This window comes from Chlamydotis macqueenii, chromosome 11 (assembly GCF_036417535.1).
Source record: "Chlamydotis macqueenii isolate bChlMac1 chromosome 11, bChlMac1.mat, whole genome shotgun sequence".
Taxonomy (NCBI): domain Eukaryota; kingdom Metazoa; phylum Chordata; class Aves; order Otidiformes; family Otididae; genus Chlamydotis; species Chlamydotis macqueenii.
In genome coordinates, this window is record NC_141566.1 from 12,195,958 (window position 1) to 12,221,777 (window position 25,820).

Sequence of the window (25,820 nt, forward strand, 5' to 3'; positions counted from 1 at the left end):
CAGAGGCATTGCAAACCACCAGGCAGCACCAGTGAGTGTAGAGGCAGAGCAAGGCATTGAGGGATCTGCCTGGTGAGAATCCAACCAGCAGCTCATACTGGGAAAAGCAGGAGGGTACATGGAGGCTGCTTCATCACTAATCCATCAAATGCATGGTGTTTGCTGCCAATTTGCGTGAAACCAGCCATGTCCCAGGCAGGAGCAAAGTGGTGCAGGCAGGTTTACCTGGCCCTGCAGCTGCCTCTTCCCAACAGCACTGCAGCCTGAGCCACCACAGCCAGGCTCTGCCTGCCAGTCAGCATGCCAGGAAGCATGGAGGGGGCTGCGGGCAGCAGGAGCTCACCATGCATCATCTGCCCTGAAACCCCTCCACACCCATTGGAGTCATGCTCCAGCAGTGCTCAGTGGTGATACCTGCTGGCAAAGTGCTCGATCCGGGAGTGGGTGTCAGCGTGCGGTAACATCGGAGAGGAGGTTGGTCTGGAAGAGATGCACACTGGTCAGCAAGGCTTGGCAGTCCTCACTCAAAGCTAGCACTTGGAGAGGCTGCCTTGGTCTCACCTGGGCTGAAAAGAGCTAGGGACAGGCTGGAGAAGGAGACTGAAACCCCTGCTTCTCCAAGAACTAGGTGCTGTATCACCCTCAGAGCAAGTGCCCCCTCCAGGCTTTCCATGGGAGCCCTATCTTGCAGCTGAGATGCTGCTTCCACCCACAGAACCCACATATCAGGCAGGGTTGAAAGGCACAGCCCGGTACCCAGCCAACTGTAATGGTCTAACCTCAGGCAGTAACTAAGCACCATGCAGCCACTCGCTCATCCACTTCCACCTTCCCCCCACCGTTGGGATAGGGGAGAGAATTGAAAGGGTAAAAGTAAGAAAACTCATAGGATGAGATAAGGACAATTTAATGATTGAAATAAAGTAAAATGTTATTATTATAATAATAAATTGTAATGAAAAGGGAAAAACAACAAAAAGAGAAACAAAACCCAACAAAAACAAGTGATGCAACTGCTCACTACCTGCTGACCAATGCCCAATCTGTCCCTGAGCAGCACCCACTGCCCCTGCAGCCAACTCCCCCCAGTTTATATGACGAGCATGAAGTCATGGTACGGAATATCCGTTTGGCCAGTTTGGGTCAGCTGTCCTGGCTGTGTCCCCTCCTAGCTTCTTGTGTACCTCCAGCCTTCTTGCTGCCAGGGCATGAAAAGCTGAAAAGTCCTTCACTTAGTGTAAGAAAGAACTACGTAGCAACAACTAAAGCACCAGTTTGTTATCAACATTATTCTCATACTAAATCCAAACCATAGCACTATATCAGCTACTAGGAAGAAAATCAACTCTATCCCAGCTGAAATCAGGGCACCAACTCACATCTCTGAGAAGTCAGCCTCAAGTACAGACTGCACGGGCAGATAACCTCTCTGTGGGTGCTTGCTGAAGTACTGCTTGGACCGAAACTTGTTCTTCAGTGTCGTGGCAAAGTCTCTCATGTTCTCACTGGATGTGGTCTGCAGAGACACAAACATTACCAAGGTGCTGCTTAATGAGAAGTAGGGGACCACAAGTCTTCATCCACAGGAAAGAAGTCCCTTCAGCACGAGCTCCATGGAGGAAGAGGCAGACACAACTAAGGAGGAAGGAGGCCACGTGGCAGCTCTGTCAGCCTGTCACGGAGTCTGGCACAAGCCAAGCTGGGTATCAGTGAATGCCATGCATGCTGCTCACCACAAATCCCAGAACAGCAGGGACACAGGCAACCTCCAGCACACAGAGGGGAACAAAAACATACAAGGCATCCACTTCTGCAGCTGCACCAGCCTAAACATCGCAAGGCTGCTACCATCAATGGGGATCTGCCATGAGCCAAGATCCTCCCAGCCCAGCCCAGCTCCATACCGGGGTGTAGTACTCCATGATGGGGTAGTGCAGCTTGTTGCCGTTGCTGGCTCGCCCAGTGAGGAAGCAAGTCTGGCAGATATCCACATTGAACTGCTTCAGGCTCCGATATCTGGAGAAATCAAGAGACCATAGGGAGGCAGTGAGAGTCAGCAAAACCATATAATTTTGGAGCCCAAGGAGAGCTCAGCAGGGGACAAAGGTGGCCTGTGTTGCTCTCACACCCCACTGAACCCACAGTGCTGATGACTGAAGTTCCCAGAAAAGCATCCTGCTCCTTCCTCTCTGCTGGCACTTGGTCTGACCTGCCTGAAACCCTGCTGCTGCAGAGCTCTAGGTTCCCCCAAGAGCACAGAGCAAATTCAGCTCCCTCCTGCAGGACACCACACACTTCCCTGGGGGGCTAACATCCCATATCACAACCCCTACCTGAAGCCCTTGATGGGACACTGCCGGCAGACAGAGCACCTGGTCTGGTGCTTCACCTGCTCAGCCATGGTCACCCGGTGCAGCACGGCCAGCCACACCATAGACTGCGGCTCCAGGTTGGCCCACTCCAGGAACTGGGACACCTCGATGGCAGGCTTCCCGTTGCTCTAGTGAGGATAGAGGAAGAGACTGCTCAGAGCTTGGACGCAGCTGTGATGAGGTGCAAGCTCCTCGCCACCTCTGGAGCATCTCCCTCGCACGCCTGCTGCAGAAGGGATGGGACAGGTCATAGCACCCTACTCACAAAGCGGAAGCAGCTGCGGATACTGGGCTCCACGTTGCTGCCCCCAAATGCTGCCACCTCCCCCAGCTGGCGTGGGACCTGGATGGCCTCATGGAGTAGGACGCCAAGGTGCCGCTGGTCACACACGCCCCCAGTGTTCGCCACTTGACTGAAGAGGTCTGCGGGCAGGATGGACACACAGACCTGTTAGAGACACAGCTGATGCCCCGACACACCGGGAGGATGCAGGCACAGGGGAGAAGTGTGAGGATCAGACCAGAGTCCCAGCCACCTGTCTCCAGCAGGGAGCTTAAATAAGAGGGAAAAACTGAGCTATGCTTAAATAACCTTTACCAGTATCCTTCCAGCTCCCAATAACAAGGAGTTTAGAGTCTTCTTGAGACAGGTTACACATATCACATCTTTAACAGCCACAGCTGGCCTGTCATCTGTGAATCTGCCCAATCCCTTTATTGGGAAGCCCTTGGTGCTTCCTATGCTAACCTTTCCACAATATCCCATGGTTAAAATGAAGTGAGAAAAGGGACTTCCTTTAATTTGTCTGAAACCCACTTCCCAGCCATACACTCCCAGGTTTTTTCCTTCTGGGAAGCACTGGATAAGTGTTGCCTGTTTGCCTTCTCTGCACTGTTCCTTATAGTGCCATGCAAGCAAGATCACCGCAGCACCAGTCAGTCTGCAAAAATGCATCCTAATTTAAGCAGTGTAGGCTTGGAGAGGGAGGGAGACGTGGGGATGCAAGAAGGAAAGCTGTTTCTCTGCTCTTTCTAGGCAAAGAAGGGCTAAGTCAGGAAACAAAAGCACTCCTGCTTTCCCCAGGTTACTCCAGACCAGGCTCTGGGGGAGAGAGATGGGAGACTCACACTGAAACTTCTCCTTGACCTCTGTCCCGCATAGACATGCAATGCCCGTCTTGAAGGAGAGAGCCCTCATCTTCCCGCTGCGGCCACTGCAAGGCGAGATATTGCACAGGTTTGCAAATATTTTGGAAGTTTTTTTTTTATGCAGGGGGGTCAGCAAGGCAGGCCCATGCCAGGCAGCCCCCTTGCTAGCGGCCAGGGCCTTTTTGCAGCACTGCTGGCTGGAAGAGCAGCACAGAGGTTTCCTTCCAAACATGGCAGCCCCAAGCTCAGGGGGACACCAAGGGACTGGTACCTGTCAAAGACATTCAGGAGCCAGTTGAGGCTCATGTCCACACAGAGTGGCACATTCACCAGGATGCCCCGCTCCTCCTCCAGCCTCTCGTAGAGGGCAGTCAGGCAGTGGATGACCTCCACCACGTCCATCGCCCGGTCGCTGGGCTGCAGGTCATGTTCATTGAAGATTTCCAAGGCTGTGGCCAGAGTCACCATGTCCACTGTGCAGAAAGCACAGACGGAGGGATCAGAGGCAGAGAGGAAAATGGGAGAGGTGAGAACCAAGAGGAGAGAGACACAGCCCTGCCCTGACCTGGGGCAATCTCAGCCCCATTGCAGTGGGAAAGATGCTGACAGGACGGACACAGCTCCCAGAATTGCTCTCCCACCCATAAACCCCTCCCAAAATACCCACATCTCCATCTATAGTCAGCTTGAGCTATCATTCTGTGTTACTTTTCCTCCCTGTTGCCAGTCATAGCCATGAAAACGCTACCCCTGAAAGGCTCTGTGCAGAGCTACAGGCACTCTGAGCTGGCCTCTGCACATGCTGGGTCCCTGCAGGGCTGGTGTGGGAAGATGAGGAGGCACAGAGGCACACAGAGCCTACAAGCAGCTGCCCAGAGGTGGAGCAGTCCTGTCTCCAGCTCTGACCGGCAGTGGGTGTCAAGGCACAAACATAAAACGGGGACAGGACAGTGGGAGCTACTCTGGCTACCCTGCTTTCAGATTTCTATGGCTGCAGGTTGTGTGTGCTACCACGTTTAGCAGCCAGTATGTTCTCAGTGCCCAGGGGATCATGTGCTATTTCCACACTGTAACGTCACTCTGTGGAAAAGTCTCTCTTCTGTCAAAGCTGCTGACAGAAGCAATGCACATGCCAGTGAGTATCGTTCCTGCTCATCCTCATGTCCACACTGTCCATGACTGCACATGGCTCTGTGTTCCACACTGCCTCTTTACTACATGGCCACTCACTCCACCAAACCTCATCACAGGTACCCTGCCTTGGCAGCCTCCTTGCCCTTCTCAAGTACGTCTTGAATAAGAAGCATTTATTCACATTCTTGCACATAATTTCTGGGCTGGGAAGAAGGCATCAGTGCAGCACATCAGATGCAAGAGACAGGCAACCAAAGATGCACAAGCAGCACACAGAAGGGCTCTGCTTTGCTCTCTGCCCTTTTCCTCACCGTGCCTGGCATTTCTGCGACCACTGCTGCATGAACATCTTTGCAGGATGGCAAAAGCTAACTGCTGCTTTCCCCCATTTGCACTAAATTAGCCCTGAATGTCCCCAGGTGTGGGACAGCCTGGTCACCACAGTGTCATGAAAATACTCTGCAGCCAGGGTTCAACTCCCCCAAGTACCAAATCTCCTCTTACCCTCACACATTGCCTTCTTCCAGACCTTTCACAGGATATCAAGGAGCACAGGTCTGCCTGAGACCCCACTGCTACCTGGCTGTGTCTCCTCCCCATTGGGAATGATTCATTCAGGAGGGGGTTTTCCCTCATCCTGCCACTGTTTAATTGTGACAGAGCCTTAGGCAAGAGGTCTTGCCAAAAGCTCTCCAGCAGCCAAGGATGCCATGTCTATCAGATTCTCCTCTGCTTGTTCACCGATTCCCCTGGAAACTCCTCAGTAGTTTCCAAGGAGCAGCTGCCCCTCAGAGACCCACGCATCATGTTGAACTCACCTGGCTATTAATCCTCATTTTAACTGGAGTTATACCAACAGTGCAGAAGTCAAGTTTATTTGCTTCCTTCCTTCTCTAAGTAGCAGAGCCCTCTCTGCCCTTGCCAGTGAGGCTGGTTTCTGCTCTTGATTACATCCATGGCTTCTCCAGGCTCCTTTGGAGCTCCCTGCCTGATCTCACAGCTTTATAACTCTAAGCTGGACCACTTTGTTCTCAAATCCCTTTGACTAACACCTGCCCTCGAGGCATTTCCACTCTAAGCCTGCAAAGAAAGGTGCTGACATAGACACCTCCCTGGTGGATTTGCTCAGCTTTCCAGCCACAGGCTTCCTAGCGCTTCTGCCTCAGCTACCTTGTCTCCTGGTGGGCTCCTGCCTTTTATGTCCTGATAAAAGCTTGTGTTATTTTAATGCCTCTATCGAGGGAGACACAGCAGGAGGGAAATACTTCCCACACTCACATCGCAGGGCTTTTTGCACCCGTCGTAGTTTCATAGCCGTCCGATATGCTGAGAACTTGATGTTGTTCAAATCCGCTGCAATAACACAGGAAAAGAAGAATAAAACCGCTGCTCAACCTCCTTATCTCCAGGGCAGGAAGCAGCAGCTGCAGTTCCCAGACACCAGCCTCACCAGCAGAAGCAGAGCATGTGTGGAAGGAGGAGTGGCAGAGCCTGGCAAGGAGTCACACCCCATTACTTTGGGGGGCCCTGTGCCGCAGAGGGGAGCAGATGGGCTGGGGGGATCTCACATAGCACCTCACACTGTGAAAAGGCAGATGCTACTCGAACGGTGTTGTGACAGACTCCTTACCCAGTGTCTGGTACAACTCTGTCATCTTCGGGTGGTCCCAACATGTTGTCTGGGCCTGGTGGCTGCAAGGAAAATAGAAGGAAACTAAGAGTCAAGCTGGGAATTAAGCAGCTGCCATGAGAGACTAAAACCAGGACCCATTTGGCCCTGGGAGCGAGTTCCCCGGTGCCTGGAGATGCTGGGGCTGCTGCACCCTAGCGAGCACACTCTCCAGCTGCAGCAGCATGGAGGATGCCCACACTTGCTGCCAGCCCTTCCTCCTTCCAGCCAGCATCCCCCCTCATCTGGGGCATCTCAGCAGGCAAGGAAAGCCTGGCTCTGCCAGGCTGGAGGTGGCACGATTCACTGGACGTCAGTGCTCACACCAGTCTGCTCACTGGTCCCCAATTCCTGTTCCTACTGGGCCAGAGAAGACCACGGGCTGCAGTTGGGAGCACACTCACTTGATGTAGTATGGCACTTTATTGGGGGAAATGGCTCGCTCCCAGGGCACCTGGACAGAGGCTGCAAGGAGAGAGACATACATGTCAGATCAACAAACACTCCTTTAGGTTGATGGGGTTTCTGATGAGACCCCAGCAGGGCTGTGCCAGCACTGGGTGCCTCTGAAGAGGCTGTGCCTTCCCAAATCACCAACTTGGGTTGTTCGAGCAGGCAAGCAGATGCTGCATGTAAGAGAGGCACAAGACTGCTGGTCTTGTCAGAGGCATCTTGCCTCTTTTGAGACAGGGGCTTTGAATCTGGCTGAGCTCAGAACTCAGGAAGAGACACTTCCTGATGCTTTTGATGATGCCCAAGGCATGCTATGGTCACCAGTGGGCAGGGCTTGTAGCAGCTGGGAGCCAGGCACACACACGGCACTGCCTGCTATGGCCAGCCTTGGGCAGCCACAGTATCTGCTGTTCCAATTACTGATGCGTCAGCTGCAGTATCTTGGGAAGATGAGGATGCACCCCATGCCAGTTGCCTGCCAGCTTATTTTTATTATCTAGCGGACAAAAGCCCTTTTATGACCCTCAGCTATTTTCCCTTGTCACAGGCAGCTTATCAATTTCAGAAACTGGAAAAGTCGCTATTCCTTTCAGATAGGAAGACACAGTCTGCAGAGAAACACAGGCCAACAAACCCCACTGACATCTGGAGACCCTGCAGGGCTCAGCGTTTCCAAGGACAGACCCCAGACTCTGGAGCATGACCTGCTGCCCATCCTTTGCAGGTCTGAGAGCCAGCAGCCAGCAGCAGCTCAGCTCTGTAGGAACAGCATCCATCTGCCTCGCCATGTGAATGAAAACCTCCTTAACGTGCACATGTTTTCCCTCTGAATGACTAAGATGGGATATGGGGGACTGCCTTTTTCTGCCATCTGTTGTCTTGCCTACCCAGTCTCTGAGGCTGGCACAGTCCCAGTATCACCTGGGAGCTGCTGCGAGTGTCACAGCTCTGCGCTCTGAAGGGGAATCACACTCATATCCCACCTTTGGTCTCACAAGGCAAGGTAGCATGCTAGCTTTGGTAGATGCCCCCTGCTCTGATTCCTTTGCACCAGGCACTGGGCTGGGCCCTTTTCTAGCTGCGTACATGGCTCTGGGGTCTCTGGGCTCAGCAGCAGGACTCTGCATCCCATTCTCCTGTGCCACTCCTAAGCCACTCTGCAGAGGCAACCTCACGGCAGGAAGCCAGGAAGACCAACTCACGTACAGGAGAGGAAGTGCTGGGAACCTGGTCCGAAGTCCCGATGGGCATCTTGGAGCTGCTTCAGGCGTTCATTTACAGAGGCCTGGAGAATGGGACAAAATAATTCAGTGGCAGCCCATCAGGCGTTTCAGATCAAAGCCCCATTCAGGAAGGCTTGTGGATGGACTCAGATATGCCCCAGCATGCAGGTCTTCTTCCTTCCTCACCTGCCTTGGTATTTGCACTGCCTAGTCCACTCAGCCCTCCACACCTCCTCTCACAGGCTGAGACAGCACAGGCCTCATCTCCACCTCACTTGTATCCATATTGTCATAGAGATCAACAAAGCCACAGCTGTTACTGAACTCCCATCAGATCCTGATTCTCCTCAGACAGCATCCTTTGTTCCTTCCATTGCCTTTTCCTGCTCAAGATCTCTACAGATTTACTAGCCGCTTTCCTCACACTGAACGGATGCTCTTCTCCTCCAGGAACACCAGCTATACCACTCCTGCTACACCAAGCCTTACTTTATTGTCCTTTAAGCTCAGCAGTGATGGCCCTTCCCCAGCATCCTCCCACCTGTAGTTTATTTGCAGTGCTTGGTCCTGACTCCTTCCCACCTGCAGCTGCTTCCAGCGCGTGTTGATCTGCTCCAGGGTACGGGAGTTCTCCATGGAGAGATGGACATCTGAGATGGCAAGCTGGTGCGCAAGATCATTGACCACCTTCACCCCATCCTTCATGGGGGAGAGCTCATCTTTGAACAGCTGGAGTCCCATGCCCCAGGCGAACAGGCACAGGGCAGGGGAAGAATTAAAAGAAGCGGGTCAGGACTTGGATCTGATTCCTCTGCTACAAGCTAGGGTGGGCTAGTGGCTGGCAAGAAACTGCTGAATAACCCTCCCCACAGGGTACCTTAGTGGGGACAGAAAAAAAACCCATAACAAATCAGCCAGGCTGGAGATTACTCAGATCTCCTGAGAAGTGGGTCATGGACAATGGCTCATCTACGCTTAGCCACTGTACCTGTGTAAGGTCTGTGCCATGACAAGGCACTCAGCACAGCCAATTTCTCAGGACACTGCAGGCCAAATCCACCCTTACAAGGCTAGTGAGCTGTCGGAGAGAGGATCTGGCCCCTGTGAGCCCAAGTAACGAGGCTGCATTGGACAGAGCAGTCAGGAGGAGCAGCACTGCCCTCCTGGGAAGCAGCATCTCATCACCTCTGAGACCAAGGCTGGAGCCTTCTCGGAGCCAGAAGTACCTTGGTCGACTGGATGTGCTCTGGTAAGGAGTCAATGAAGAGATCCCCAATGGGTTCCCAGGTTTCACGCACATTTTCAGCCTGGTCCAGTGTCATGCTGAGCTCCTCCATAGCCCCTTTAATCTCTAGCAGCTGCTCCAGTGTCCGTTCGATATGACGGTGCTGGTCTACACACCGGGCTGTGAGCTTCTCCCACAGTTCACTGGCCACGTTCGCCTGCTTCCAGACAAAGCGGCTGATGTTTTGGATACGGTGCCGGGGAGAAACATCTGTGGAGGCAAAGCAGGAGGGGAATGGAGAACAAAAATGAGAGCCCAGCCCAGAAGAGAGTGGGCAAGAGGTGGAGGAAGAGCAGGCAAAAGGGAGATAAAAAAATCTAGGGAAAATGGAAAAAGGGAGGGAAACCAAGTGATGATAGTATCCATCTCTGCACCAGTTCCTCTAGGTATCCAGCCTGCCTCACAGGCAGAAGCCCTGCTGCCCTTTAAAAACATCTGATACTGTCTCATGAGATCATCATGAGCTGCACCAGCAGACTCTGCCTTTGCCTGGGACAGAATCGTTCTGTGCCAGTCTGACCTTTGGACAAAGGATTAGAAACAGTCTGGTGCATGACAGCATGAGGCAGAGCACTGATGTGCTGCTTTGCGCCACACCAACCACCTCCACTCCATCTTCTCCGGTCCAGCCCAGGAGGAGCTGTGCTGTGCTATGGAGAACAAGGAAGGGGCAGCTCCACAGACCTTTGCTTTCTGAAGCTGGTTCTTCTAATTCCTCAAATGGGTGCTGGGAAAGGAAAGCCTGTGCTGACTCCAGGACAGAGTAAATGTATGGTCCCCGAGACTTCACTTCTTCCATGAAAGCCTGGAGAGCAGAGCACAGAGATGAGACAGCAGGCTGAGCTGGAGAATCGTGCCCCTGCTGCCCCCTTGCCAAGGGCTGCAGTGATTTATTCACTCCAAGGCCCAAACCTCACTGGAAACACAGAGAGAAGTTAACAAAGAAATATTTTTGCAGTTCAGGGAATGAATGACCACCTGGAAGAAGGTGGCTCCTGCAGAGGTCTGAACTGCAGCTTTGCTGGAGAGGGCAGGCAGAACAGCAAGTCCAGAAGGGTGTGTTGAGCCAGGGTAGCACAAGGGGAACTGCTTTACTGATGATGCTTTCACAGGCACTGCTTGGAGATGCTCCTCATTTACAATAAGAGCATGGTCATGCAAGCAGTCCTTCCAGTAGCTGTTCAGCAACAAATCCTGCTGCTGGACAACCAAGGAGGGGAACAGCAGGATGCCCCAAAGCAGCATATCTGCCAGGGCAGACCTTGGAGGCAGGCTGGTTTAGGATGTCCTCTCCTCCCCTCCAGCTGCAAACCCCAACTGGTGAGGTCTGCTTGATCAGCTGTTTGTGCACAAGGGAAGAGGCTAGCTCCAGCAAGGATGAAGGACAGCAACAGTAAGCAACAGGTCAGTTTTGTTATCAAGATGAAAACAACTAAAGCCCAAAAGCCACCGGCAGTGAGAAGGAAATGCTCTGATCAGGGAAGCAGGAAACTGAGGTGTCTGAGTTTACCCCAGTTTCAGATATGATGATAAAGTGCTACTGCAGGAATCACTCATGTCCCGACCACTGGGTCACCTTCAGACCAACCAACCTCCTCAGGCCCCAGGATCCCAAAAGCAGAGGCTAGTGAGAGGCAATTCCCTCTGTTCCCTCCTTATGGGAGGAAACTAGGAGAGAAGTGATGGGGCCCACTGCAGCACCTGCAGATGACTTCAGGCTGGAATGCAGATTTATTGTCTAAAAACAGATGGGCTATGGATATTTCCTATGGGACTGGTTCTCTGCCTTTCCATGGGAAGCAGAGATGGAGATGGGCAGGACTAGTGCACTCACAGGCTGTGGGCACAGGCAGTGACACGAGGTGGGGGTCACAGGTAGGGCCGCCTACCTGCAGCTCTTCTTACCAGAGAACGATGGCAGGGGAGGCGTGAGGGAACGTACCGCGTGCGTCTCCTTTTCCTGCTGCACCAGGAGGACATCGCCCTGCAGGGGCAGCTGTGCTGAAAGCTCCTCATCCTTCTGCCCAAGCCAGTCTATGATCTCTTGGAGAGGCACCTGCAGCTTCCCACTGTGGTCAGAAAAGGCCTCCAGTCGAGCCCTGGCAGGAGAGTGAGACCAGCAGGATGGTGGTCAGATGTACAGGAGAGGAGCAGGTCCCTGAGGAGGGGAGGCACAGCACCGCGTCTGGGATGGTGACCCCCAGGCACCCACAGGACCCCACCAGTGACTGGCAGTGCACGTCAGCATAGGCTGTGCATGACCCTCAGCCAGCACAGACACTGCCCTGCCAGGTGGAGTGAAGCACGGAGGAGTTGGGGAGAAGAACCTCTGAGGCTATTCATCACCCTGGAGCCCAGAGCAGAGGACAGAGCCACTCTGCATTTACCTGCAAGTCAAGGCTGCACTCTGGCTAGCACAGAGGCGCTTGGCTCAGCATTTACATCACTGGGCAGCTTTCAGGAGCCTTGCATTAAGGCAGGAGACAATTAACATGCCCCAGTTAAGCTCTCCGTCATGCTGCCTGTGGCACTACAACCTCTGACAGCCTGGAAAGTGTGTTTCCCCCACGAGGTGAAGAGGGCTCCCAGAGAACAGACAAGCGCATAGGAGGTGGAGGCAAGGCCATGGGGCAAAAAGAAACAAGCCACAAAGACAGCAGCTGCAGAGGATGGAGAAAGCAGCAGAAAGCAAGCGGGAACGAAGAGGGGGAGGGAGAGTAGGACAGGATGGGTGGAAATGGAGGGGATGCTTTTCAGCATAGGGAGAAAGACTCAGAGGTTGGCGGAAAAGAGGGGAAACTGAGCCAAAGTCACTGAATTCATGTGTCTCATCAAGCAAACAAGTTCAAAAACCTCCTGACAAGCAAATGCAGCAGGCAAGGCCAGCCCCAGAGCTTGCTCCGGGCAGGGACTCTTACCGAAGGCTGTGAGATTTCTTTTTGATCTCGTTCCAGCAAAGGTTCATCTCCAGAGAGGCCTGGGGCCCAGCAGCACTGCTCAGAGACCGGGGGGCTACACACGAAGGTCCTGCACCATCTTCCAAGGCTTCAACCTGGGCAGAAATAGAACGACACTGCGTTCAGAAGTCACTGCCCAGTGCTTATGACCCTTGCCTGGGGACACCTACTCCCTCTGTCCTGACCATCCCTGGCTTTTCATCTTGCAAGGGGGCTGCCTTGCTCCTGGAGGAGTCTGTTAGCAGCTCTGGGGAAGCTCATGGCCATGCCTGAAGGAAGGATGCAGTGCCAGCTCCACCAGCACTAAGAGCAAAGGTTGAAGGAAGGGCTTACTGCACATCTCCTGTTCTGCAAGATCTCTGTGCTCCTCAGTTATCCAGCAAATAACTTATCTCATGGGTAGGTATTAAATCTGAGCTGCCCTTGTGTGTCACAGTTCCTGCAGGGCTAACAGCGATTTCTTTCCATGCCATAGAGGGCTGCTGTTCTTTGAGAAGCAGTGAGCACCATGGATCCTGTTGTTCCTAGGGATCAAGGGGACCTGCCAACCATCTTTACGCCTTTCCCAGTACTGGGAGCTGCCACCTGCTCCTCTACAGAAGCACAAGAATAGTCCCTGCCTGCACAGCAAATCTGAGATGTCACTTCTCCACAGACGCTGCTGCTTCTCTGCGCCTCTCAGAATGAGCAGTGGTGGGAAGGATTCTCTGAGGGGCCATGGAGCGGATGAGAGCAAATCTTAACCCAGCCACATGAAGGAAGCACACTTTGCACTGCACCCCTCAGCCTGGAAAACTGGCTGCTGATCCCTGGACAACAAATCCTTGGTGGATGAAGGAAGAAATTATCTTCTAAGCCTTTAGCGCTGTATCATGTTGCTGTTTATGATGGCAGCAAATACATCATTGCACTTGCTGGTGATAGCTACACACACCAGCAGGACTGGAAGCATCTCACATAGGACTCAGTGAGTGAAAGGGGATTTCCTCTCCGAAAAACATAGTTTGTTGTGCAAAACACACAGACACATTGCATTTCCACAAGTGAGATGTTGATGTGCTTTGGTGGGGAAATGGCAGCATTTCAATCTAATGCTATTTTGATATTAGAACTCGTTTGTGATAATTATCCCCAGGTCATTAATCAATTATAATTAACTGCGTTAGCACTTTCTAAACAGTGCATACAACAGACACCTCTTTGCCAGAGAAGGGCAGGCACCTCTAGGGGAAAGCAGCAGCTCTTCCAATGTGCAGATACTTGTAACTTGTTCTGTCCAAGGGCTCCCAGAGGTGTCCAGGGGACAGTTCCAGCCAAGGAGAATAACAGGCAGGAGGAAACCACCAGATGAGGAATTTGGCCACACAGCTAAAAGAGCATCCACTCCACACCAGTTCTCAGAGAGAAATCAAATGATCGCTGAGACTTGTGCTGAGTTTTCTTCACCTAAAAACATCTAACACAAGGCTGTTCTCTGCCTCTCCATCCTGCCACTCCAGAAGCATCAAGAAAACAGAGAAAACCATCACCCACAGAGTTCACAGGAATAATGGCGTCATGAATACAAACCATGCAAGCTAAAACTGCTGCTTGAATGTAGAAAAATCAATACTCTGCATGTGCACATCCTCATGACACTGAAGTAGGTTAGCCCCATAGCGCTGCCAGGAAACACTAAAGCTCTCTCCTCTATCCCAGGGGATACCAAAAGAGAGGATCAGCTCTACTTAGGTGCAAGTGCAACTGCAGTACAGGTCAGCAGACAACACAGTCCTCCCAGCCTTGTTTAAGAAGTTAAAAGCTCACCAACCCTGTGACTCACAGACCATGCTCAGTAGATGAGCCAGTGACAGTGGCCAAGCAGGGTTCAAGTGTTGAACATCTGCTCCCCTAGGACAAAACCTCTGCAAGTAAGCAGAGGGAAAAAGCAGTGCTTTCCCTCTGAGCATCCCCTAAGCATCCTTTTCCCAGAGCCCCATCAGCGGCTGCCTGGATCCACATACCCTCTCCACCCTTCAACAGCTTTATTTTCAGGCGCAGAACACTCACACAGGCTCTGGTGAGTGCAACTACCTGTGCTTAGCCACAGATCCACCGCAGGGCTGCTCAGCTTCGCCAGAGGAGCAGGCATTGCCTCCCATCCCTCCAGGTGCTGCCAGGCAGCACCCGGCAGGGAAGCAGGCAAGTGCCCTGTGAGTAGCAGAGTGGGGCTGCCCTTAGCACTGACCCCCTAGGAATCTGGAGGGAGGCGGCTGTGCCTTGCAGCCAGCCTCAATCCCAGCTTTGTCCAGTGGCATTCCAGCAGCCTCCAACCTGCCTTAACCCTGGTGGTGCCATCGTGGCTGCCTGCAAAGCACAAAAGGGGCAGAGGTCTGCCTGCTTGCAGGGCACCCCAGCGTGGGAAAGCCCCTTGCTGGAAGTTGGCCCTGTGCAGAGGGATTGCTCTGGGCACTAGGGAAAATCCACCTCTGCAAGGGCATGGCAAAGGTGATGGTGGCGTGGGGTGGGGTGACAAGCAGAGACCTTGCCCTCAAATGCTGGAGCTATTGCAGTGCAGACAGTAGTGTTTGCCAGGGAAGAGATTTGGCCAGGGAATGGTCCCAGCAAGCTTTGGCTGCCCGGAAGGTAAATAGTCAGGTCCTTGAGACCTAACTCCCAAGAAGCCAAAGATGCCCTCCTTGCCACCCTCGTGCCCCAGCCCAGTGCTGGGTGCCAGCGCTTGATGTTCCTGCCTGCCAGGACTGGGTGCAAATAGATTGTTTTTACCAGAAGTCTCTGGGCTGGCTCCTTTCCCCCCCACACAGTCCTGCTGCCCAGCATTGTTTCCATGCTGTCCTCCACCTACAGAGAGGGAATAAAAAGCTCCCTGTATCTCTCCCTCTCTTCCCCTCCTTCCCTGCCTGCACGGCTGACTGATGCTGTCTCTCCCCCTGGGACCAGCATGGCCTCCTCTCCCCATCACCTCCCAGGCTCGACAGATGCAGGATCAGATCCCAAATTGGAGGAGGGGGCTTCAGCAAGGCCAGGGCACAACAAAGGAAGGGCTGTCTGCAGCCTTCCTGGAGCTTTCAGGACACGCAAGGACAAAAGAGAAAGGCTGTTTCCTAAGTGGCAACACCTGCCCCTGTGAGGAGGACACAGCAGACCCTTTGAACAAGGCAGGCTGTCATTAATGTTGCAGAGGCAGCCAGCTGGTGCATGGCACCCAACATACTGATGCCCACACAGTAGAAAGCCAGGCTCAGGCAGGGACTGGGGGAACCCTGTCGTGGATATGACCTGAGCTGAGGATGTTTGTACCCACCCCTTATGCTGTCTTGCAGCTCAGTGGTGATGGGTGCATCCTGCCCCAGCTCCCCTCCCCTCTCCCAGCAAACCCCATAGGATTCTGGCTCCCTCATAAAGGCTTGGACTGCTCAGGCAGCTCAGGAGGGCATTTGCCTGCTCATCTTGTTCTATTCCTCTCCCTCTCCTCTTCATCTGCTGGGCTGTTCCTCTATGCATTGGTCCAGTAGCAGCTACCTAACAGCCATCTCAGGGTCAACAAGCCAGTCATCCTTGCATGCTGGAGCAAGTCCAGGAACAGCTCTGCCTTCTTCCTGCAGACCCCAGCTCTCTGGAGCAGGATGGTTCCAGGCTGATGGCAAACCACAGCAGGGTGGAGCCTCAGGCTCAGCCTTTGCTCTTCATGTTTGAAGCACAAAGAAAAAGGAAAAGGCAGAGCCAGGGACCTCATTCGTCCTAGGAACAACATTGCTAGCACCTAAGGAAAACTTTGGCACCATTCATCAGTCTCTTGCCAGGTGAGAGGCACCCTGTGACCCACAGCTACAGATGGTACAGGGGAAGCCATGATCTAGCAGAGCTACGGCAGTGTTTTCCAGCCTTGCTGTCTTGAGTACCCCAGGACAAGGTGCTAAACGAGCTTGTGACAGCTTGGTGCATAGCACAGGCAGCTTTGCAGACATTCGTCAGCACACCTTTCTGTTCTCCTCCACTCTGCCCTGCCATCTACCCAGGAATCTCGGAGGACCTCACCTCTTTGCCCGGCTTTGGTGAGGAGCCTGGCCTGCCAGCTCAGAGACCTTGGGGGAAGAAGGAGGGAGACCAGTGGTGTGAGCACGCACTCTCTGTTCCTCAAGATAACTAGAAGAGAAAGAAGTCAGACTCCTCCTCTGCCTTACAGTATTCACTAGGGACTTATTTCCAAGCTCTTCTCTGCAACCAGGAAGATTAGAAACCTACATTTTCAGCAAAAGCTGACATTCTTCCAAGTTTCCAGGAAAAATGTAAACCCAACAAAATACACAAGAGCTGTTAGCAGTGGCTTCTTGCTCTTTATTTTGAAGGAGGCTTGAAATCCAGCTCTGCAGGTTGTCTCTGTTGCTCTACTTTGGGAAACAATTTGCAGCCAAAATGCTCAAGGAGTGCTAACACTCTCATTAAGTGCAAGCTGATGAGGGGCTGGAGCTAACAGCTTTCCCTTCTACCAGGAACAGAGGTCCCAGTTTGCTCCACAGACATTTGCAACCACTGCAAAAAGCTGCCATTGGAAAGGCTCCCAGACCCAGCTCTTACCTGAGACAGTGGGTGGGCAGTGCTGCTGTGCTGCGCCTGACCAGTGATGTGCCACTCAGGACATTGTGGGAGGACGTAGGGCCATTCCTGCATCACCAGGGGCTGCATCAGAACCGATGTTCATGGGGATGGAGACAACTCTGGGCACAAGCACCTGAAAAGCAGCATGAGAATCCCTGGGTCAGCTTGCACCTCCTCATGGAGCTGACCCCCTTCCCAGCTGCCTAGTGTGCTGCCTTCACAAAAGCTGAAGACTAAAAGGATTAATTTTTTAAAATATATTTGTACTAATGTTGCAATCTTTTTTCATTTAAATGTCCAAAACTTTTTGCACCTTTATACAATTTGCTATAATGATATCCTATGTTAGTGAGTCCCACCAATTATGTTGCATTTTTTAAAAGGGTTGGGTTTCTTGAACTACAGGAGAAGCCCAGGGTTTAAAAGAAGAGGGGAGAGAGGTTCTCACTGTCATGACCACTTATGTTTAGATATATCAGACATATTCCCGGAACAGACAATATTTTCAAACATTCTTTTTTCCTCTTATGTTCAGATGGAAAATTGCCTAGAGCCTCAGTCCCCCATACATGCATTTATACTATCAGCTACTGAGAGAAGGGGTTAAAAGAAAACTCCTAAGTAGGTATAAGCATTAATCAATTGCAGCTGTGCATACTAAGACAGATGGTGCTTTATGCTTTACTAACCAGCCATTGTGTAGAATATCTAAAGCGAGAATTTTTGTATCCCTCCCAGGAACAGTTCTTGATAAGAGCTGAAGGGCCTTCTGTATGAACCAGCCAGAACTGACCCTGCGGTTTGGACAAGAACCAAAGCATAACCGAGTCTGCGTGAAAACAAAGGGTTACTAGCGGTGATGAAGAGGAGCAGCCCATCTTCATCCCCAGGACCCCCCCGATGACCACCACCAGGAGGCACTGCGCAAGCGCAGATGGGGGGGAGTTTATGAAAATCATAGAATCATAGAATGGTTAGGGTTGGAAGGGACCTTCATGCATATCTATAGGTGAATTACGAAACTTCATGCATATGTAACACCTGGATGTATAAATTCAAAGTAAGTTGCCGCATCAGGCGCGCACGGTTTTGGCGTGACTACCCCCCGTGCTGCCCGGCGCCGAATAAACATACCTACTTCACAATCTTACAGATTGTGGAGTCTGTTTTCTGCACGTCAGTTTGGCGAGCCAGGCAGGAGGCTCTCTGCTTGGCTACGGGAGCAGCTGCGGAGCAGACTCTCCTAGGCGCGTCCCGAGCACTTTCCTCGGAGGAGCCTCCGCTGCCAGCCACCCACTGTGGGAGCAGACAACAATGTCCTGAAGCCGCGGACCAAACGGTGTGTTTTCAAACAGGGAACAGGGCTGCTGATGAGACGCACGGAGATGTCCGGCGCACAGCATAGTCCCTAGGAGGAAAGGTACCTTAGGAAGGGGGGGTTTTGCTGACCAAAGGGTGGCCGCTAGCGATCTTGAGAGTAGATCGAGCGAGTCCAAGGTAACTGCTGCATCCCATTTTTGAGAGCCAGCACGGACCTGCTGATGACCGGTATATGAGAAGCAGGAGAAGGGTAAGCGGGCCTCTTGCAATTTTAAAAGATACTTGCAGCTGCTAGAAGGTTGACAACTGGCGTGACGCTATGTTAAATCTCTTTAGGTATTGATTTTTGGTTATTGCAATAAGATATTGGCTGTTGGCTACTGATTTGGACTTGTTGAACCATGGTGTTCGTGTGAAGGATTTTGTGTGTGTGGGACCTTTTATGGTGTAAATGCCTGTGTTGTGAAAGCGTGAGTGAGTCCCGGGAATCTAAGTAGAACTATGACTGTGTGTGTGGCACGAGGTCTGTCCAGCCGCCCCTAGCCGCCCAGATTCTTCTGAGGTGGACTAGAAAGCAAGGGGACTTTCCTCTTTCTGAAGTTTGTTGTATGATTGTGTGACCACTAGAGTGTGTGGATGTCCATGAGAGTGTGGACACTGTGAGTACCTTTGTATGTCGGCACAAAGAGAGCTTACATAGAAGTGTAAGAGACGATTTTCTGTGTGAGTTGTATTGTTTGTGTGTGAAGATTGAATTGGATCCAAAGTGTGTGTTTGTAACCGCGGTAGTAGTTTATTGTGTTTTGTCATTGTAGATTCCTTTGTTCCCTTGTAGTGGGACCCCAACGGTCCCGAATGGTATCTTTTACACCACAATAACTCTTGTAAACCTATATTTGTTCCAGAGTGTAAGTGTTGTAGTGAAAAGTTGTGGGTAGTGTTTGGCTGGAATTTTGAGTGTCCTAGGTGAGTAAAGAGAGAGCTGTGTATGTGTATGCTGGAAAAGAGGAAGTCAGACTGAGGGAAAAGAAGAAGTAGTTGCCCAGTCGGATTCTGGGGGAGTGGCAGCACCTGTCAGACTCTGGGGAAGGGGTGGTACAGCAACTGAGTTGCTGGACACGGAGCAAAGACAGGATCAGAGAATAAATCAATAAATATGGGAGGGGGTCAGAGTGGAGGAATATTAAAGAAAAGTCCTGTAGGTTGTGTACTTGCTCACTGGAAAGATATTGTGGGACTGGAGGTACGGAAAGTAAGAACACCCTTATCAAATATTGCAGTCAATGGTGGCCATTGTATAACCATCGAAGCAACATACGCAAGCCGCCCAGACCTGAGGGACAGCCCCATAAAAAACGGGGAAAACTGGTTCACAGATGGGAGCAGTTAAATTGCCCTAACCCGAGCCTTGGAATTGGCCCAGGGCAAGGTTGTGAATATTTATACAGACTTGAAATATGCCTTCGGAGTTGTGCACGCACATGGAGCAATTTGGAAAGAGAGAGGACTATTGACCTCTCAAGGGAAAAATATTAAATATGCAGAAGAGATTCTAAAGCTACTAGAAGCTGTTCAGCTCCCTGAGAAAGTGGCAATTATGCATATTAAGGCACACCAGAGAGTGAGCTCCGATTTGGAGAAAGGGAATGAGCTGGCGGACAGAGAGGCAAAACAAGTGGCCAAAACAAAGGTAAAAATAGAAGGGGCTCTAATTCCTGATAGGCAAATATCCCTAGAAGGTAAGCCAGAATATACCAAGGAAGATCGGAAACTTATTACAGACTTAGAAGGGTCATATAATGAAGAAGGGTGGGCGTATACCCCACAGGGAAGACTAATTATTCCCTCTTGTTTACTGTGGCACTTGATACGGGAGGAACATAGAAAAAGGCATTGGGGAACAGAGGCTCTGTATAAACATTTAATAAGAGAAATTGTAGCCAGAAACTTATATACCACGGTGAGACAGGTGACTCAAGAGTGTGACCATTGCCTCCAGACTAATCCTAAAAATACCCGCAAACCAGAAATGGGCCAGATGGGGAAAGGCAATGGGCCTGGACAACAACGACAGGTTGATTTTACAGAACTTCCAAGAAAAGGGGGGTATCGGTATTTACTGGTATTAACTGACACCTTTTCAGGTTGGCCAGAAGCATTTCTGACCAGAACAGCTAAAGCCCGGGAGGTAACTAAAGTATTGGTACATGAGATAATACCACGCTTTGGGGTTCCAGCAACCATATCCTCTGACAGAGGACCACATTTTGTCTCAAAAATAGTACAACAAATTAGCCACCATTTGGGAATAGATTGGCAACTTCATACCCCATATCGCCCCAATCGAGTGGTCAAGTGGAGAAAATGAACCACTTAATCAAACAGCAAATTGTAAAATTGGGACAAGAGGCAAACCTGACATGGCCTTAATCTCCCCCTTTAGCCCTTTTGCATATACGAATGAGACCAAGGGCGAGAGAAGGACTGAGTTCCTTTGAAATTTTGTATGGGCGACCCTATGAGATACAAAAGGGGATATCTATGCAAATTGGGGACGAAATTATGACTTCCTACATGGTGGCATTTGGCAAACAGATTAATAAAATCAGAACGCATATGATTGGGACCCGAGGAAGAGGTCTAGATGAACCTGTGCATGATATACAACCTGGAGTTTATGTATATGTAAAGTCTCTTACAGAGAGAGAACCGCAGTAGGAAGGACCATACCAGGTTCTCCTCACCTCCTTTACAGCAATCAAGATCAAGGAGCAAAACGCCTGGATACACCACACTAGGGCAAAAAGAGCACCCAAGTCTACATGGAGGGTCACACAAGTATAGCCTCAAAAACTCGTGTTATCGCGGCGTTAACCACTACCACTATTCTGATGAAGGGAGTCGAGGCATGGGAGGATAACACATTTTTGCAACTTCATGAAAAGGTCGCTAAGGTCATGAATCTGTCTGATTGCTGGTTGTGCTCTCACTTACCGAGGAATGTGGGAAGTGGACACCCTGTGACAGCTATAATCTTCCCAGACCCCAAAGCCGGTCACAGCACCCTTTTTAATGACCTAAAAAAATGTGAGACTGGGGGATCTTGATTGGCAAATAGACCTAAATCTGGGGGATGAAACCCAAAGTACAATGTGTAGCCGAAGGTGTGACAATTTGCAGAATGAAGATATGGAGTGTGATTCAAATGGACTGAGGCCCGACAATTTTGATTCATGGGTAACAAACTGTAGTTGTAGCTTGGGGCACCTCAATACACGATGTAGCAATGCAACATTTGTAGGACAATACTCCAACTGTACTAAATGCGTTCCGGGATTATTAGACTTAATCTCTCCCACGCCAGCCCCCGCCTCAGAAAATGAAAGCCCCCAGAGGCCACAGACAATATCAATCGCTAACTGGTGGACAACATGGACTGAAAACATCACAGTGATCGGGCTCCCCGCCTCGCGTGTTTGGTATTGAATTTGTGGGCGTACAGGGTATAAAGTTTTACCATTGCATTGGGCTGGTCGGTGCGCTATGGGGATTATAGTACCAAATATTATTGTTAGAAAAAACCTAAACCACCTCAACACACCAAAATTCCTACGCACATACATGCGATCCTTTAGGCACAGATGTGGCAGCAACCCCTTGATAGACAGGCCCACTGGTTTTCATAGCTTTGCGAGGTGGTTTATTCCATGGTTGGGACTGAGTGAATTAGAGAAGGCATTACTGAATATTTCAGCTACTATGGAAGCTCTCGGCACCACGACAAGGGATGCAATTCAGGCCCTCCAAGAGGAAACTTCATCTCTAAAGAAAATGGTCATCCAGAATAGATTAGGTTTGGATATGTTGTTTGCCCAGCAAGGGGGATTGTGTACTGCCATAGGCGAACATTGTTGTACATATGTAGATCAAGAACAAAGGGTAGAAAGGGACTTGTCAGGAATCTGGGAAGAGACTAAAATTTTCCATGAGATAACCAGGGATGACACCTCCTGGGGGTTTTCTGACTTATGTACCCCATGCTGACTGGCGCCGAATAAACATACCTACTTTACAGCCTTACAGATTGTGGAGTCTGTTTTCTGCACATCACTACCTTTTTATGAGTTTTTACTCACTATGAGTTATAAAATTCCCTTTTTGTTCTGGTTTTGTTAGGTGAGGGGGGGCCTAAGGTGGTAGCTTCTGTAGGAAACTGCTAGAAGTCGCTCCCCTTTGTTTAGTGAACTCGCCCGGGGCTAGGGTGGACCCGCTGCTGGCCAAGGCCGAGCCGATTGGTAGCAGAATGTCCCACGATAACGCCTCTGCAATAACGTATTTAAGAAGGGGAAAACAGAAAAAAAAAAAAGAGAAGGGAAGAACATGTGAAGCAGCTGAGCGGGGGCAGAGAGGGGGAGGCGCAAGCCTTGTGGGCCTTGCAGCCCTCACCCTCTGGCCTCCTGCCGGGCAGCCGACTGGGCCCAACTCGGCCCAGCCTGGCTGCAAGAAGTGGAGAGGAGATGAGAAGTGAATAAGATGTAAAAAGGATCCTGAGAGGCATCTACCAGCCTGTTGTGAGGAACAGCTGCAGACACCAAGGTCAGTGGAGAAGGAGGGGCAGCAGTAATGCGGCTCCTGGCCAAGATTCCCCTGCAGCCTGTGGTGACGACCATGGTGGAGCAGGTTGTCCCCCTGCAGCCCATGGAGGTCCACGGAGGGGCAGAGATTCACCTGCAGCCTGTGGAGGACCCCACGCCAGAGCAGGTGGATGCCTGAAGGCAGCTGTGGCCCATGGAGGGCCCGCTGGGACAGCTGTTCTGGAGGAACTGTACCCCATGGAAGAAATGACCCACGCCGGAGCAGTTTCATGAAGGACTGTGGCCCGTGGGAGGGACCCCACAATGGAGCAGAGGAGGAATGCGAGGAGTTCTTCCCCCGATGACGAAGTAGCGGCGTAAAACATCCCGTGATGAACTAACCGCGACCCCCATTCCCTTTTCCCCCCTGTGCCGCTCGGGAGGGGGAGAAGGTAGTAGAGATAATGTTAAGCCTGGGAAGAGGGAGGGGTGGGGGGAGGTTATCTTGTTCCCTGTCTCATTCTCCTGCTAATTTTAGAAATAAATGAATAGTTTTCCCCAAGTCGAGTCTGTTTTGCTCGTAACGGTAACTTTAAGGATCTCTCCCCATCCTTATCTCAAACCTCGAGCCGTTTTTCTTGTATCATCTCCCCCTATTCTCTCGGAGGGTGGGGGGAGTGGGAGAGAGACTGTGTAGTCTGGTCCTAGTCGGGGCTGAACTACGACACTTTTCTATTCTGTTTTTAAAACTGTATGACTTATAAAGCCAATTAGCAGTGATCTCTTGTCTGTTCTACATATCTGAAACGCAGTCTCTGGTCAAAACACTGCTTCTTTTGTTGTCTGGACTCTGAATAAGCTAAAATAGTGATTTATCTCACTGTCAGCATCCTCTTGGCTTTACAGAAAGCCATGAGAAAATAAAGCCAGAGAAAACATGCAAGGTAATATTTACCTGAATCTGGCACATTTCTATAACTGAAGCACAATCGCACAAATCTATATTTGGCCAGTAGCAGTGCCATGAAAGGAGCTGAACACCAACATGTTCACAGCAAGATGGAGACCTAAAGTACAAAAGCTGTGAACACTACGCAGGGCTTTGCCCAGTACATCTGAGGTCAGATGAGCAAATCAAGAGTGATGCTTTAATACTGCCTGTGATGGGTGAAGAGGCAATGCTGAGGGACTGTGCTGTCTACTGTCCAACTCACTGCCTAACTTGGTGATTGCTTTCCTACTCTTAGAAGGAAACTGTCACCTGCCTCCAGCAGCCAGACCTCATGTCCAAGTAGAGAGGGAGCTGCTTCCAACGTACAGATGGAGCAACGCTGCTGGAAGGTTGTTGGCTCCTTCATACCCAGCTCACTTGGACAAGCTGGGAAGCTTCCTGCTTGGTCCTGGCAGGGCAGGAGCAAGCAGCATGTCATGCATAGCCAGCAATCACAGTGGACAGCCAGGTGAGGAGAAAGCCCTAGCCCCTGGTACACACTGCCCATCTCTCACACTTTCATATCACTCACCCCCCTGCCTGAGCTTTCACTGCCTCTTCCCCCTCCATTACACACATTACGAGAACAGCTTATACTGTTATAATTCTTTTTTATCCCTTAGCAATTTCCACAGCCATAATTTTCTCCCTTTCCAGCAGAACAGCCTGTACTGAGCTCTCCAAAATGTCGGTAATCCAAGGTCCTGTCATCTACTCCTGCCCATGTGCACAAATGAACATCACAGACTGTGTATTGACGTGCCCTCACCCTGCTCCTTTCCCCATGCAGGCAGGGCTATAAGGACACATTAATAGTTATAAATTCCAGGGTCTTCAAAGCCTCCCAGCCTTGTGGGGTGAATTCACCTCATGCAACTCCAAGGGTACAGTGGATGATTTCTGTCTTTGACAGCAGGTAGCACACCATGTCCTATTCCTTCGATATTTGTGCTATTTGAGGGTCTGAGCTGTCCCTGATCCCCTAAATGACCTCTAGATGAGGCTCAATCTAGCAGAGGTACAATTCTCAGAGCATGAGAAGTTATTTTGCCTCAAAGTCTCATTCCTCATTCCTCAAAGAGGAATGCCATTGAGCTCCACTGCATGACTGCAAAATCCATGGCTTTTGCTGATCTTCTGCGACACCCCATTGCAACTGCCATCCTGAGGCCTCAGTTTTCCTGCGGTGCAGTGCAATGTAATTGCAGTGATGTGTGCTTGCCAGGCAGGTTCAGCTAGCCCTTCAACATCACACACAGAGGCCCTCTGTTCCCAGTCCTCCCAGTACAGCCTGGCCTCTTATTCCTCCCACCAGCGCTGCAGACCGGCAGCAACACTGGGAAGGTCACTAGCTCTGATCCTACTACATTTTGCTCAAGGGTAAGTCTCCATGCAGAGGGTGAATGCCGTTCTGGAGACACAGATGGGTAAATCATGTCCTATAGGTATCCACGTGTAGGACATGGTGAGTTTCCATGCTCTCTGCCAGCATTATGGAAATAAGAACAGCCCTTGCCTCACCTCCTGAGAGCTGGGCTCCTGAACTCCTTCAGTGATTACAAGGTCCATCAGGATGTAAAGTCATGGCACAGGGGAACTAAAGCCTGCCCGAGGCAGCAGTCAAAGAACAAGACTGAGCTAGAAAGCTAAGTGCTAGCAAAAGGCCACTATCACAAGCATGTCCTGAGCAATACCTTGCTGACACAGAAACATTACTGCAGGTTTGATGGCAATGCCTCAGCTACTCTTTGCCACTCTGCAATAGCAAAGACAAAGCCCCGATGTGGAGAACCCACGATAACATGGAAATAACTCAGCTGCATGGCAGCCAGCACAAAGGAAGACCTTCAGTGGGAGAGGGAGCCAACCAGACGATGAGGCACAACTGCAAGCAAACCAACAGCTACATATGATCCCTTGCCAAATTCCCTGTTATTACAGAAACCAAGCAAGGAGAAATGCTCTTGATCTGCTCTGCTTCTTTGCAGTGGCACACAAAATAGCTCCGGCTCTCGCACTTTTACTTTAGTGCTTCAGTACAGCACTGTGTCTGGGCACTGCAGCATGTGGAGTAGGTATTTTGTGGATGCTGCC

General features: G+C 51.0%; 1 protein-coding gene across 2 annotated transcripts in view; it reads right to left on the reverse strand.

The window, feature by feature from the left end:
• DRP2 (dystrophin related protein 2) overlaps window positions 1–25,820 on the reverse strand; it is a 34,317-nt gene that overhangs the window by 5,248 nt on the left and 3,249 nt on the right. The window contains exons 2-18 of one of the 2 annotated variants that reach the window (XM_086756548.1): window positions 16,821–16,974; window positions 12,204–12,337; window positions 11,228–11,384; window positions 9,970–10,090; window positions 9,227–9,495; window positions 8,583–8,729; window positions 7,984–8,062; window positions 6,729–6,789; window positions 6,286–6,347; window positions 5,934–6,008; window positions 3,793–3,994; window positions 3,501–3,586; window positions 2,638–2,795; window positions 2,334–2,500; window positions 1,905–2,016; window positions 1,380–1,516; window positions 415–480 (exon numbers count right to left, since the gene is read on the reverse strand). In XM_086756548.1, the coding sequence (XP_086612674.1) occupies window positions 415–480; window positions 1,380–1,516; window positions 1,905–2,016; window positions 2,334–2,500; window positions 2,638–2,795; window positions 3,501–3,586; window positions 3,793–3,994; window positions 5,934–6,008; window positions 6,286–6,347; window positions 6,729–6,789; window positions 7,984–8,062; window positions 8,583–8,729; window positions 9,227–9,495; window positions 9,970–10,090; window positions 11,228–11,384; window positions 12,204–12,337; window positions 16,821–16,928 (2,141 nt within the window). In that variant the 5' untranslated portion in view covers window positions 16,929–16,974. Of the gene's footprint in view, window positions 1–414; window positions 481–1,379; window positions 1,517–1,904; window positions 2,017–2,333; window positions 2,501–2,637; window positions 2,796–3,500; window positions 3,587–3,792; window positions 3,995–5,933; window positions 6,009–6,285; window positions 6,348–6,728; window positions 6,790–7,983; window positions 8,063–8,582; window positions 8,730–9,226; window positions 9,496–9,969; window positions 10,091–11,227; window positions 11,385–12,203; window positions 12,338–14,315; window positions 14,433–16,820; window positions 16,975–25,820 lie in introns of those variants that run through there. The other variant, XM_086756549.1, reaches the window with a different exon arrangement.